This window comes from Branchiostoma belcheri, unplaced genomic scaffold (genome assembly GCF_001625305.1).
Source record: "Branchiostoma belcheri isolate BF01 breed outbred unplaced genomic scaffold, Haploidv18h27 scaffold37, whole genome shotgun sequence".
NCBI lineage: Eukaryota > Metazoa > Chordata > Leptocardii > Amphioxiformes > Branchiostomatidae > Branchiostoma > Branchiostoma belcheri.
Genome location: NW_017803987.1, coordinates 522,359 through 537,021, shown reverse-complemented (window position 1 = coordinate 537,021; position 14,663 = coordinate 522,359). Strand labels below are relative to the sequence as shown.

The 14,663-nt window shown below is 40.0% G+C and overlaps 3 protein-coding genes across 4 annotated transcripts; all 3 read left to right on the top strand.

The window, feature by feature from the left end:
- Positions 1–813: 813 nt before the first annotated feature.
- LOC109476343 lies at positions 814–3,276 on the top strand. Its single transcript, XM_019777270.1, has 3 exons — positions 814–1,477; positions 1,967–2,227; positions 2,394–3,276. Exons 1-3 carry the CDS (start codon positions 883–885, stop codon positions 2,423–2,425), a joined length of 888 nt encoding a protein of 295 aa, XP_019632829.1. The 5' UTR covers positions 814–882; the 3' UTR covers positions 2,426–3,276.
- Positions 3,277–3,285: 9 nt separating this feature from the next.
- On the top strand, positions 3,286–5,519 carry LOC109476224. The gene is made up of 3 exons (XM_019777107.1): positions 3,286–3,304; positions 4,118–4,690; positions 5,183–5,519. Exons 1-3 carry the CDS (start codon positions 3,286–3,288, stop codon positions 5,437–5,439), a joined length of 849 nt encoding a protein of 282 aa, XP_019632666.1. The 3' UTR covers positions 5,440–5,519.
- Positions 5,520–10,529: 5,010 nt separating this feature from the next.
- On the top strand, positions 10,530–14,264 carry LOC109476337. 2 transcript variants are annotated; one of them, XM_019777262.1, is made up of 5 exons: positions 10,530–10,650; positions 11,003–11,075; positions 12,114–12,371; positions 12,793–13,185; positions 13,620–14,264. In XM_019777262.1, exons 2-5 carry the CDS (start codon positions 11,063–11,065, stop codon positions 14,057–14,059), a joined length of 1,104 nt encoding a protein of 367 aa, XP_019632821.1. In that variant the 5' UTR covers positions 10,530–10,650; positions 11,003–11,062; the 3' UTR covers positions 14,060–14,264. The 2 variants fall into 2 exon arrangements, with proteins under 2 accessions (XP_019632821.1, XP_019632820.1); XM_019777261.1 differs by having other exon boundaries at positions 10,530–10,744.
- Positions 14,265–14,663: the final 399 nt, after the last annotated feature.

The following is a 14,663-nucleotide window of genomic DNA, read 5'->3' as shown; positions in this document are numbered from 1 at the left end:
TACGATCAAAGGCAGAACAAACAGGCAGCAGTGGCGAAGAACCCTGTGGGCGCCAGAACCGTCTCTAACAGTGTTCAAAATCTATCAAATAGTTAGTTGGATGCACCGTGAGGCAACTAGTAAAGGTGGTATGTTGCTTTCTTGTAATTTTGAGTAGTAAATTCACGTCTGTAGTAATACCCTTTAGTACTGGTAAGGATATATATATGACAGTGTCTAGTAGTCTTGGCATTTAGACCATATGTTCACATACAAAAGAAAATTGCTAAAAGTTCTTCGAGTTATATGAAATGTTCTTTCACATCCTACATGTGTATATCTCTACTGTAGAGCGGCTTTCCCACCAAACCCTACAGTAAAGGTTCTTTGCTATTTCTTTGAAGCAGGCATACGCTGCAAGACATGCTAGTAGTTCCTCTTTTGGTGACAATGGCACAATGGTTGCATGATAAAATCACCACTGGAAACCTCCATAGCTATGTGATGCTCAGTAACTTTGACGTTACTACTGATGATTGTAATTAGGTCAGTTCAAGAGCGACGAAACTATTTGTTGGTGACAAAAAACACATATATGTACCCTTGCAACAATCATGGTGGACACGCGTACGGTTACCAAAGGAGTAACTTTATACATGTACCATTGTTCCCCTTTACATACCGTAGGGGTTACGTAATGGAAAAAAAAACCTTCAAGCCAAAAACATGGCGTTATGAGACTAGCAGGTAATCTAAACTTTATTGGAACATGTGTGGCATTTTGTAAATAAAGGGCACACTGTATTCTTCCCACTTTTCCCACACGTTCTCCAGGTTGGCTAATATATATCGTCAAGAAGTGTTCCCACCCACCCACCAGCAAGACAAGCATACAACCTGGACATGGCGCAGGATGATGGCAATGCCGACACAACCCAGCCCAACGCTGACACAGCCAACATAGACATACTAGACGCCTTCTGCCGTAAAATATACAACTTCTCAGTTCAAGCATCAAAATTGTCAACAAAACAGATTGGCTCTGTCTTCGTTTCCCTATTTGTCGTCTTCGCCGTTTACTGGGGCATCCAAAAAGCATTTTTGGTAATTTTATGCATCATCATTATTGTAGTGCTTTGGGTAGTCTTGTGTCGTTTGTACGATTACGTGACCGGCAAATTTAAGTCAGAAGTAAGAGATATTAAAGAGGAATCACGGGCTTCCAAGACTGTCAAAGTAGACATCAAAGACGTATCTGGAGATGATGGCCAGGATTCGGGAGTCTTGGAGGAAGAAAACACGTCAGAAGAAAAAGATCTTAAAGAACAAGCACGGGCTTCCAAGTCTGTCAAAGTAGATGTGAAAGACGAACCTGGAGAGGGTGGCCTGGATTCGGCGGTCTTGCATTCGGAGAAAGTGCGTGAGATCACGGACCCATATATGACTATGACTGCCCATCGTGGATCTGGTTTTGCCGTAGCTGAGGGTGAAAAGGAAGGTAAGCTACCTCTAATTTCACTGGATGGGAAAATCAACAAAACCAACTTCGATTCCGACCATCCATCCAAATATTCATATAGCGAAGTTAGCTTTACGCATACAGCATTCTGTATCCAAATACGTTATACATCTGTATAAGCCATATATTACTTAGATTGATAAGATAGAAACAGGTCGTTGGAGTTGTTTTTGACAATATTACAGTTCACGTACGAGTGCGTAATGTCTACAGAAAACTTGTAACACTTTGCTTTATTTTGATGTAGAACATTTGCCATCTGTCTATATTTGCGCGTACGCAATGCTGGCATATTAGTTTTAATGTATATAATTATAAGCAGCGATCAACAATAACACAAACATAGTAATAGTACAAGCACAATGTAATAGTAATATTGGGTTATATGTAGAATGTTTTCCTATCTGTGTTTTACCTACGTAGAAGTACGAGAAGGCATTGAACACTTATCTATGTATCTTATTACAGTCGTTCGGAAGTACTTTTACTACATCAAGGAAAGAGTGTACTCAGACTGGTTATCCCTCGCCCGGATACTGGGTTTAAACTATTTAGAAATCGAAAACATTAGAGCCAGGAACCACGAGTACAAGTCCTGCTGTATGGACATGTTGGAGTTATGGCTCAGGCGTAAAGGACGCGTAGCCACCATAGAAGTCCTGATGGAGGCTCTGCTGTCTGACGCTGGACTGGAGCACGTTGCGTATGATCTGAAGTCTCAATATCCTGGTATGTTTTCTTTTGTCGTGGTCATGATACATAGTTAAAACTTGTGTGTACATTCCGATTTTCATTGTAAAATAGCTATGTCCATTTCACATGTTTATGCATTTGTTGTTAACTGTTGCTATCTTGTAGAAACCAACACTTTGATATCATTTTCTTCACATTGAAGAGCTACGTAACGTAGCTACACAGCAGGAGTGACAAGTCCTAACTTCAGCCGCTGAGGAGGCCTGTCAGTGTCAACATCTGTACTTTACAACAAAGGCGAAAACTCCAGGAACCGGGTCGGCTTGACTACACAGAAATATGATATTCACTGTGATTCGTGGAATTCTATAGGGCACTTTTTCTTCAAATGCATGTCAAATAGCAGATTGACTTTTTGCAGTCAGATAAACTTTCAAAATATGTTTTCTTAGTATTAGTAAGTGTGTAAAAAAAAACTCGTTTGTGTGGCAGACGGCTGATCTTTTATGAACAATTCTGTATTGAGTGCTGTATGTTTTCAATGCAGAACATTTTGCTGTGAATATTTGTCAATATTTGTACATATGCAATGCTGTAATATCAGATTTAATGTATATACGTAACGATCAATATCAACACAAACGTTTAAAAGCTGTTTTCTTAGTATTGTAATCGCCTTGGTGGACGTACTGTCTTCCCAGAAAGAGAGGTGTGTATTATCCTGTATGAACGATTCTGTATTGATTTCGTGTGTATCTGTAATAAATTTGGATAATTAATTTGGAGGACAGTTACATTTTCTGTGTAAAATATTATAAATTTTATGTAATTTCTAAGCATCTAGTGGTGTTCCGATATTTTATACACTTGGGTGTTTTAACGAATCGATGTATAGATTAGAGAGAGTATATGATGAGTTGCTAGACAATGTATTGAGTATAGTTATATAGACACAATATGTATATATATAGACACACACAATCTGATACTTTACATAAGTTATATTGTGGTGACAGTGTAGTACATATATTAATCTTAATTGACTTGTACGCCAAGATTTCAGATTAAACGCTAATGTGTGGCATCTTACAATCATGTGTCTTCAGTATAACCGTGAGTAGTCTTTGTTTCGTAGCCAATGTTCTAGTTAGACATTCGATCGATAAACCTTGGCTAGACAAAGCTAGTCTTCTCTTTAGTTTCTCTGTCAATGACAAATAAAAGATTTAACAGTCATGTTTTCTAGACATTGGCTGACATAGGTGACCGGTAAATGTAAAAAAACTTAGCTAATCGGCAAATGTCCGTTTTCATTTACACCTTTCATTTACATCATACACCATAGTTTTAAGTTATTAAAATATCTAGTGTGATCTTTACCACCCGGTTGAATCTGTCTGGTGGTCCGACAAAAAGACTATATTCGCGTTAACACGAAAATCATAATTAGTTGATGTTGACGTCAGTACACTGTATTGATAAAACATTATTATTGATAAAACCAGAAGCTGTCATTGATGTATCATGATTTCCCAGATTGTAGATTTACAACAAAATAGAGGGATTTTTATTTTTACATTGAGGACCTGTAGCAAACCTTATAACCCACCTACACAACATAAAACGCAAATAAATACAACCCCAAGCTACTATTAAAAACACATTGTATTAACTGGTACGTGCGACAAATGTAGTCAACAGGTCCAAGGTTCCTGCGTGACGTCACGTAATCGATCGTATGGCCGCCAAACGTTGTGTTACCTGAATCAAGGCCCCATAGGCGACGAAAAAATTACAAACGACTTCAACAGAAATATATCTAGGACGACTTTCTCAACACATGAACATTAATGTACTTTATTGTACAAAACAACTTATTTTCCGTATTTTATTTCCGACCAATCTGACTCAAACATCACTCATCAGGCAAATGCTCTTGCTACGATGTTCTAATCGTCTTGCTCATCATTATCGGCGTACTGTCGTATGTTTACCTGACCCACAAACACAGTGTGCCGTCTCAGAACCACCCTTCACCGCTCAAAGACGAGCAGGAAGAAGCACATGCAGTTCCAGCCATCCACGATGAAGTTTCTCATGTAGAAGAAACACTCCAGCAGCCTAGAACTAGATCGTGCCGGACGTTTGACGCAGAAATTGCACGTCGACGTCCGACGACTGAACATATGACTGATGCAGTCAGTGATGTTCCAGTGATCATTAGTACCGATGAGGACGGCTCCGAGTCATCAGAAGATGATAGGGTGACTTCTTCAAGATTACCAAGTCCAGGGGCAAGAATTCAGCTATCGCCATTACTCCAACAGTGGCAGCAAACCAGTACTGGTGACTCAATACCTCCTATAATTGAATTTCCTCCCGAAAGCGGCGCTGTGGTGCCAGTCATGAGGAAAAGGCATAATACTGGAGACCGAGAATTAGTTGTTCGTCCGCGGGGTGATGTAGCAAGAGTGGATGGAATGTATACTAACCAAGACGGTAAGCAGCCCTTTAGTTAGGCACAGTTTGATAACCTTATCCTGAATGTCCATCACAATTAGCAGTTTAACGTATGAGAGAATTGGCTGTAGAATTGCCCGTTCAATATTTTTCATTTCTTGACGAAGGTAGGCGGGGCTTGCCACATTACTTGCATGGTTGTAGACTTGTCACGTAACAGGGATTGTTGTAACGTTACAGTTCATACAAACAGTTCAATGCTGCCAAGCTATTTGAATCAAGTCTTTTTTTTAATCTCCTGGACATAAATAGGTAACGTCAAAACGCAAACCGTAGCTATTGAAAATCACTAGTCTACAGTAACATGTTTCTTTAGGAATGGGATTGCATTTCAGGATTCACGATAATTACGATACAATTATTTTCATTCTGTTAATTTCTATCATTGTTATGAACTTGTCAGAGTTTGTAATCTGCACAAGCCCGTATAGAAAATGTATTCGTATTAACATAATCATGTTTCTTTATCAGAGATGAGGCGGTATTTCATCGTTATCGGTCAGGACATGCCAGCAGACTGGTATCAATTAGCATTGAGCCTTGGAGTTCCCTTCGGACAAATTAAAGCTGTGAGCGATACACACCCTCGGAACTGCTGGATGTGTTGTCAGTGTATTTTGGACATGTGGCGCAAAAATAAAGGCAGACTGGCAACAAAGGACGATCTGATCAAGGCTGTAGAGGAAACAAACAACAACGATGTTGCAATGAAGCTGAGAGACATGTAAATGAACTACTGGATAGAACCGGTCCATCGGGACATGTACAGATGGTCGATTTCCTACTCAGGCTCAGTTTTTTTTTTTGAATAGGCGATGGGGTTCAGGTGTGTAACATCAGTTGTAGCATTTTGAAAACCTGTTGCGAGGGGCCAATATAGACTAGATATAGATAGAATGTTGTGTGGAAAAGGAATCAGTATTATCTCTGAATTTGTGAATATTAAATACGTAACACCAGGTTGTATTATCAGGCTGTTTAAAGATCCACGTTGCATTATGTACACGTATGTCTAAATATTAATTGCCGGATAGATATATATTTATATATATGAATATGTATATATTAAAATGTTCTCTTCACACTAGATTGTACTAAATTACATAATCAGTGGAGGTTCAGAAGAAATATATTCGTGCTTTCCCATAAATGTTGTGGTATTATTGCTGTATATTTTGGGACAAGGGGTTACTGATAATCCCCACCATACTTTGCATACAAGAAATATGACTACGATATGATAATCAAATGCAGAATTGATCCAGTGGGTGATGATGATGATATTGCTGTCTTGCTAGTTTCAACAAGTAGGTTTTAAACTTAATTCAGATGTTTTACACCACTGCATCCAAACGCACCTGCTATGTTTACCTGCGTGGCAGGTTCAAAGGTCACTGCCCACCTCTGAGCATCTCGGATTGCACGGTAAACACAGTTTTATTGGTGAGCAAAGGCCCCATACGTAGGGTACGGAGCGCAGTGAACTTGTAGTTAGAAGATAGAATATACTAGGCGTTGGATACCAGGTAACAGGCAACAAACAGTAATTATATAAAAGTGGTGAGTGCCAGAACTGTTTATAACAGTCATAAATCAAGCGTTCAAAATCTGCAATACTGATCAGGCAAATACCTTTGGCACCACAGTGGTCCTTCAGATTAGACTTGGGCACACCTTAGTAGTCAAGGTGGTCTCTTGCTTTCAGGTAAGTTACCTGGTTTAAACTAGTCGTCACACTCTTATTGTCATTCCGTTATCTTTTGTGTGGCCATTGCACTGTCTTTTCAAATTACATTTTGACCGTATGTTCACATACGAAACGATCTGGAAGGCTAAAAGCTCACAGAAGTGTACTTCCACTTTCGTATATGTATACTAGTACTAGCCTGTACCATGCTTGGGGAGGCGGCTGGAAAGAGTAGAAATCGGTCAAATAGAGAGATAAGCATGCCGCAGCGAACTGTTCTCTCAACGGACAAACTCCCTTGGCATGCTTATCTCTCTATTTGACCGATTTCTACTCTTTCCAGCCGCCTCCCCAAGCCTGGTACAGGCTAGAACGCCCCATCAGGTAAAGATTATATGTCAAGTTCCATCTGAGTAATAGGCCTGTTCTATTTAACAAGTTTTGAAAAGACGTTAACGACATTGTTGAGTGTAATGCGTGCTTCTGGACAAACTGCGACAGCGACAAGACTGGTCGGACCCAGAATTTGCCATTCCCGGTTGCGACATGGCGGCCGTAACTAGGAAAACATGACTAGTTCCTCTTTTTGTGGCATACAATAGTGTAATGTTACGTTTACGCAATGGAAACCCCCTAGAGTGGTGTTGTCCTTGTGTAACCGTTGAACATACAACCACTACGAAAAGATACTGTGCTATCTTAAAGTATACGAAGTTATTATTTTGCTAAGGGATCCATTTACAACATGTATAATTGTGTATTTTCCTATACAGTTGCACTGCAGTGTATGTAAGCTGTCAGCCGATTAGAGCAGGTGTACTTGTCAAATTTACCCCCGAAGAAGGGACCCCCAGTCACTGTACTAGTGTACAGCTAAGAAATATGGCAACGTACTCCCCTCTGCCGACCGAAGAGCCGGAACCAACCATTGCTCAGCCCGATACGGACGAAGATGACCGCAAAGATAAAGAAACAAGTGTCAACATCAGCGCTAGGTGTTCTACTAAGAATTTCTGCACGGGGCGCCGGATGTACATGCTTCTTGTGGCCGGGATAGTTTGTATTTTTGTGTTCGTTGCCGTGTATCAGACAGTCCTGAAAGCCGCTGTGGTAGTCGCGGCCGTCTCCGTCATTGTCGTGATTTCTTACGTGATATACAATTACGTAAACAAAAGAGCCAGCCAAACGACGCAGAAAGATGACGGAGCGTACGCAAACGAAAAGAAGCAAGAAGACACTAAAAGTCCACAAATGAACACTAGAAATATAGTGAGCACCGCTTGTGGGGAAACACGGCATGATTCCAAAACTAGTGAGGAAGATGACGTGGAAATAATAACTTCGGAATCCACTACAGCTACTGACCACGAGCTCCAGTCTAATCCAGTGATTATAACTGAAGTAGACACGTCATCTGACGATGAAGCCCGAGAGGACTCACTAGGGCCTTCGGTGGTGGCAAACCAGTCATTACCATTTACCGAACGCCGTTTAAGAGCACTGGCGTCGAGAATGACAAGTCCAGCTGGGATCACGTTAGATACTTTCGCACATCCTGAAGACTATCAGCTTGCATTGGACATGTACAGTCCCGGTACCATTGCTTTCAGTCGTTACACTGGAGACTCTGTAGTGTCATTCCATGGAATGCACTTCACCCAGAATGGTAAGCACTTCTTCATTTCGGTCCATCATTATATAATATAACCTTGCACATAAACACCCATAGACTGGCTAGCTCAGAATGTGTTTGATACATTACCAACTGTGTGGACTAGTTGTTTTCTGGCTGACATGGTATGACATCCAGGAGTAGAGGACTGCCAAAGGCCTGATAATACCTGATAAGGATAGTATCTGAAAAGCACACTGGATTACATGTCTGTGTTCGTTTTTTTTATTATTGTAGAAGACATAGTTTCTGATTTACACGTATGATTAAATCACGTAGAACTATTTCATACATTAACATTAGATATGGAGCCGTGTTTCGACGTCATCGCCAAGGGGATGCCTGCTGACTGGCAACAACTGGCAAGAAACCTCGGAGTACCCTGGGAGCAGATCCGGGCGGTCAATCGTGAGCACTCCGGCGACTGCTGGATGTGTTGTCAGCAGGTTCTGAACACGTGGCTTAAAACCAACGGCAGACGAGCAACAAAGGAGACGTTAATACAGGCTGTGAAGGATACTGGTCACCAGGATATTGTAGACATGCTGGAAGCATATCTACGTATATCTAGCTAGATATAGAAGCGATATGTTTTACCGTTGATGGGACTTGACACAAATTGGTTCCTTTGAAGCCACAAAGGAAGGCCTGATACAGGCCGTCAAGGACATGTGCACGGGGAATCTAGATGTAGCGGAGAAGCTGGAAGATATGTAAATTGACTAGATGTTACAGATTATCAACAACTATAGTCTATTCCAACTAGTGTACTAATCTAACAACATTCTTCAATGCACGATATTATGCCCTCTCAATTTCTAGGCAATGAGTACCAAAATAAAGTTATGCTAGATGTAAAAGATTTGTTTTCAATTGCAAAAAGGTGAGCGAAGGTTGTCTTAATTTTGGAATATGTTGCAAGTTTACTAAAACTATCTTTGTCTCCAGTTGGAAAGAAATCCTTTTCGTTTGGTAAAAACAACTGGAGTATAAGAAATAGTGTTGCAAGATAATATATTTGTATTTACTAACAGAAAAGTCTTTTACCTTCTTATATTAGGTTCAAGTAATTGACTTGTTTGATCTAGTTGTCACCACATCCTTGTAAAGTTCAACACCTTCAATATTATACACAACGTATGAATAGAAAGGGACTATATTAAGGAGTTTGAAACATTATGTTGTAAGTTAGTTTCTACGATTATGATCTGCTTCATCATAAATCATTTCTGATAAGAGGACTGACTTCAGAAGAAATATGAATACTATATTGGTGATAACAGTATCTAACAAGATTTATCTTTAACTAGTAGTCTTTTTGTTACCCTGATGCAAAGTTGAGGAATGTTACATCATAGTTAGTATTGCGTGTATGTATACGTACTAGGTAACGTAAATCTATATGGTGCATCTGTTTTCATTAGTTTACAACTTAAACTGTTCAATTCCGCTTTGTTCTGAACATAACGTTGTTTGTTTTATGCCAATTTATTCATGTGATCTCTTTTGTTGCTTGCATTTGAGTATGTATGCATGTGTTCTTTGTGCACAGGGAAACATGAAAAACAGTACAGACCTGAGTGTGATCTGCTGGTAATGACAAATAAATGAAATGAAAGTAATACTGTTCTGTTTTTCACTTCATGATGATGATCTAATGTGATTTACCAGCCGGTCAAAAATACTAGTAACACTTGTTATTGTTAACACTATAAACTAGGACACAAAAAAAACTTTACATCTTATGGTGACCTTTACCATAGCCTTTACATAGAAATCTAGGATCTTTTAAATTTTATGATCGACTATTAACACTGCCAGATTCGTGTGTACCTGAAACAAAATACTTTAAATACTTGTTTTTGCCGTGTACACAGATATAACTGAGCGAACTGCTTACAAGTTTAGCCAGGTGAGTCATACGGTACTTTCAAAGTGATGACGTCACATGAGGTCAAAGGTGAGACAAACACGTTGTGACGCGTACATAAGACAGCGAGATAGGGGTGTCGTGTTTGGGACGAAAATCGGCGTTCAAAAACGTGTCAAAGATAAAATTTATGCTTCACAGCATGAGTGGAGTTTAGCACTGGAAAACGAGTGCCAGGCTAGGACAAGATTCGGCTCTGGATTTCCAGTCCTGACGGTGTTTCGGCATTATGGAATAAAGCTGTTCAGCACTAGAATTCCTGTGCGGGGCTTTCTTCCGCTAGTCTCCACCAGACTTCTTTTGCGGGGTGAATAAATCGTAAAATTTCCCCGCCGAGGGAAATGAGGAAATGGAGCTTCTCTGGCCGGCTAACTTCTCTGGCCAATTAATACCCTTTTTAGGCCGATTTCTACGATTTATTCAGCCCGCAAAAGAAGTCTGGTGGAGACTGAGTGAAAAGCATGCTGTTTAACGTCACCAGGATCATTCCGATATGCCTTCCTGTCCTATGCAAATGAGATTTAGTCCCCCTGTTTTTGCATTGCATTCTGGGGATTGGAAACTGGTGAATGGTAAGAAAGTATACTGCAGTACGTCTGAAGGCCGACAGGCGTCTCTTGCGTACACCCGGAAGTCACAACTCTGCAAAGGTGTTTCACACAGCTCCTGTAACGTTACTTTCTTGTAATACCACGCACTTGGTGGCGTAAAGCCCTTGGTAGATCCAGCTTACAGCAACTTTATGTAAGTAATCGTGAGTATCTGGACTCTGTACTACATACCTATCTAAACTTCATCAACATGTGAAAGGTATAGGTTTAATGTACATGTATGTGTGGAGTTTTATATCTCACTGAAACTTTTAAGTGTTAGCCAGAGTGTCAGCCTTTTTATTTGCTGTGTAGGTATATTTCTGACAATTTTAAACAGAAGGCTTGGTTAAATTCCTCTCACCTCTTAACCTTGAAGAAGAGATCATGATATTTTTTTTTCTTCCTGCAGGTGAACAGGTGTTGAGGATTCGAAGACAAACAGTGGACTGGAAGTGGAAGTATGTGAAACATGGCTGCCCAAGGTGAGCCCTCTTTTATTCAGTTGACTTATTGAACTACAATTAAACATATCCTACTGTAACCATTTATACCCATTCACTAGATGTTAACATGATCCTCAGGCCACACCAATTGAATTTTTTTGCTTCTCGGATTCGCCTTGTCCATTTTTTTTCTGATTTGAAAAAAAAAAAGATTTTAGGTTCTGAATCAACTGCAAGATTCGCTATGAAAGACACATTTTGGCCCCTATGGTTGAAGAAAGTCCATTTCTTCCTTAAGTTATTCGATGTAACAATGCAACTTTGTGTCATCAAGGAGGTCTTTTTAACCTCCTTGGTGTCATTTGAAGGTTTAAAATCTATTGTTTTAATTATAAACCAGTCTGGTATGTTCACTTCATGGCTCATATCATAACATTTCCAACTATCATGGGGTACCTTGGTCTGTTTTTTTATTTTTTTCATTTCGCCCTGTCGCTTCACATTTTTTTCTGAAAAAATCTGAGAAACAACAAATTAAATTGGTGTGGCCTTGTGTTAATATAACCCTGGCCTGTGTTAGTGTAAGCCTTCATATACTTTTCCTAGGTTAACATTGTATTTTGCCTGAGTTCTTTCACATCTAACTGTGCTTTCTAAGGTATCTGTATAGCCAGTATAAGTTATAACTGCCCTTCAGCATAACATGTACACACCAGCTTCACAGGCACACGGCACGGCGGCAGCTGGCTACATTACACCGAACGACTTGTTACACCAAACCCTTGAACATCTACATGTAACTCTAAACATTGTTTAAAGCTATCTTAATGACATCTACTTTAATTGGTAATAAGTTATTCAAAAGTCAGTGATAAAAGGAAAACTATACAACCTGGAATAATTTACAATATGAGTCCCTCTTGCAATACCTTACTCCACTCTAAAATAATTTTGTAAATTGTTATGGCTTTAACATTTGATATGATGGCATTTATTGGTAGTATTGTCTTTTCAGTATTGCACATTATCATACGTGATAGTAGATTTAAAACTAAAGACTAAAATTTGTCATTCCAGGTGTTCAGAAGTACTTTTTCTTCACCAAGCAGAGAGTGAGCTCGGATTGGAAGGACCTGGCCTACTTCCTGGGTTTCCCCGACTCAGAAATCAGAAACATTGACGGCAGAAACCACGATGACATGTCTCGCTGTATGGACATGTTACATGAGTGGAAAAGAAGAAGGGGTAACGCTGCTACTATAGAGGTCCTGATGGAGGCTCTGTCCAGTGTCGGTCTACAAAGTGTCCTGGATGGTTTGAAGGCCAAGTTTCCAGGTAAAATTGTTATGTTTGCCTTTGCAGAAGGAAAACATAATATTGTTTTTGCTCTGTTTCTTCTTCTTCTACTCCAAACAAATTAAGGTCAACGACCTGAACCAGACATCTGTCACCATGGTAACTAGTGTTGGGTTACATCATGTTGCTGCAGTTTTATAGCAGGAGGGATTTAGATTCTTGTCGCCATATTTATTAATGTGTTGAAGAATTAACAGAGCAGACCATATGCGAAGGTAGACATTATGCATTTTGTTTAAATTTGCAAATGTTACTTTTTTAATTACTGTTTTATTTTTGTTTCTCATTTCAAGTCATATTACTAACAATTTGATTGGAAAAACCCATGACCATGTGTTTTTTATGTTATTTGTAGCTGTTGTGTGGAAATCATTAAGAATTTGTTATTACTACTTAACAGAGTTGACTACACAGCAGGTGACATTGAAGCAACCTCTCCAGGAGACAACAGGGCAATCTCCAAGTGAACATCTTCACTCTAGGCTGCAACTGTTGTCTTTGGGGCAACCTCATGATCAGCACAACACAAGAGGGCAACCTACACAGGACACAACTCAACCTAAGCAGGAGACAACGGGACAACCTTCTAGTGAGCAACCAACGTCGTGGAGACAACCTCAACAGGAGACATCAGAGAAACCTCCGCAAGACACAACTGAACCTAAGCAGCAGTCAACCGGTGAGCAAACCTCGTCAGACACGAGTCGGCAACCCCAACAAGAGACAACAGGGCCGCCCTCCACTGGGGGAACTTCTTCTGTATTGGAGTCCCCTCCATGTTCTGATTATGAAGGTAGGTCAACTTGGATACTTGATGGTACTTTGTTCTAATATATTCCATCGTATGTGTTTGTCTGTATCTGTATACGTGTATTTGTGTGTGTATGTATATCATATGTACATGTATGTGTATGTTTGTGTATGAGTGTATGTGTGTGTGTGTGTGTGTATGTAGGTGTGTGTGTTTGTGTATGTGTGTGTGTATGCGTGTTTGTGCACATGTGTGTGGGTCAATGTGAGTGTGTGTGTGTCCATCAAAAAAGTATTTATGAGGGTCTACAAAATAATTGATGATTTGTTAAAAGCAAACATTCAACTATTCCATATACATTGAATTTCCTTATTCTTATATATTTAAGGTTCGAAGTTCTCTAACCAAATTGTAATGTTCAACGTCATGACAATGTTAACTTTTGATTGCAGCTGATGACTTCTTGCTATTTTCAGGTCCAAAAAAGTTGTTCATCATCCATGGAGGGGAAGACAAGGACACCCTGGTGGAACCTCTGGTCCACGAGATCGTAGACCAAGGAGTGCCCAAGGAAGACGTCTTCTACGATAAGTGGTCCATCGAAGACGCCCAGAGTTTCAAGGAGTCCATAGCCTTAGCCATCCAGGACAGGTCCTGTAAGCTTGCTGTTATAGTGATCAGTGAACACATGATGAAAAAACACTGGCCCAGGAAAGAGCTTGAGGAGTTTTTGAAGCGAGGGATCAGATTTTTCCCTATTTTTTATGGCGTGAAACCTGATGATGTGAGGAAAGAGTTTTCGCCAATGCTGGCTGATACTAGGGGGGTAGAAATTCCCAGAACAGGGGAGGCGGTGGATGAAATCTTGATAGCAGGAACGGCAAGTAAGATCCGAAAAATCTTTCAGAAACCATAAGCAGGTATATATTCATCACTCGGGTCATAAAGTTGATGAAGACTGTCAGCAATTCTGTCGAAAATTTCTGGAGTTAATTTCTTTTTGAGTTGGAGAACAGTTTGATTTTCTTTATGTATCATACCAACTCAGATGAACTTTCATGCTAGGTATTCATCTCGACTAGTGTGAGGAGTAAGAAGTTGCAAAGTTCTAAAATTGAGCATTCCTTAGATCTACAGGTAAAATTCTGATGCAAGGTTGACCAAACATCCAGCAAAAGAAACATGAAAACAATATGTGCACATGCTCTTAGGCCACACTGATTTAATTTTATGGATGACATCTACGCACACATTGATTTTCGCCTGGTCTCAAAGAAAAAGAATCACCTCGTCTGAGGATCTGGCCTGGGTGCCACCCTCCATGGTCCATAGTAGCTAGCGACAATAGGGAGCCTGTGGTAACTACGGAGGACAGCACCCAGACTTATAAATGCTGCAAAAGGCCAGCATGTGCTGGCTTATCTGAAAAGTAGCTTTGTACTACCACAAATTCACAATACCAACTTTGTATTCCTGTGGTTTAGCAGCAATTAAGTCAATGTGGTCTCATAGGAAATGTT

Bases quoted from the DNA above. Each gene is read 5' to 3' on its own strand.
- LOC109476337 (XM_019777262.1), top strand. The intron at 12,372-12,792 runs GTAAAATTGTTA...ACTACTTAACAG, and splicing joins TTTGAAGGCCAAGTTTCCAG to AGTTGACTACACAGCAGGTG. The intron at 13,186-13,619 runs GTAGGTCAACTT...TGCTATTTTCAG, and splicing joins TCCATGTTCTGATTATGAAG to GTCCAAAAAAGTTGTTCATC.
- LOC109476224 (XM_019777107.1), top strand. The intron at 4,691-5,182 runs GTAAGCAGCCCT...TTTCTTTATCAG, and splicing joins AATGTATACTAACCAAGACG to AGATGAGGCGGTATTTCATC.
- LOC109476343 (XM_019777270.1), top strand. From the start codon at position 883: ATGGCGCAGGATGATGGCAATGCCGACACAACCCAGCCCAACGCTGAC. The intron at 1,478-1,966 runs GTAAGCTACCTC...ATCTTATTACAG, and splicing joins AGCTGAGGGTGAAAAGGAAG to TCGTTCGGAAGTACTTTTAC. The intron at 2,228-2,393 runs GTATGTTTTCTT...TTCACATTGAAG, and splicing joins TCTGAAGTCTCAATATCCTG to AGCTACGTAACGTAGCTACA.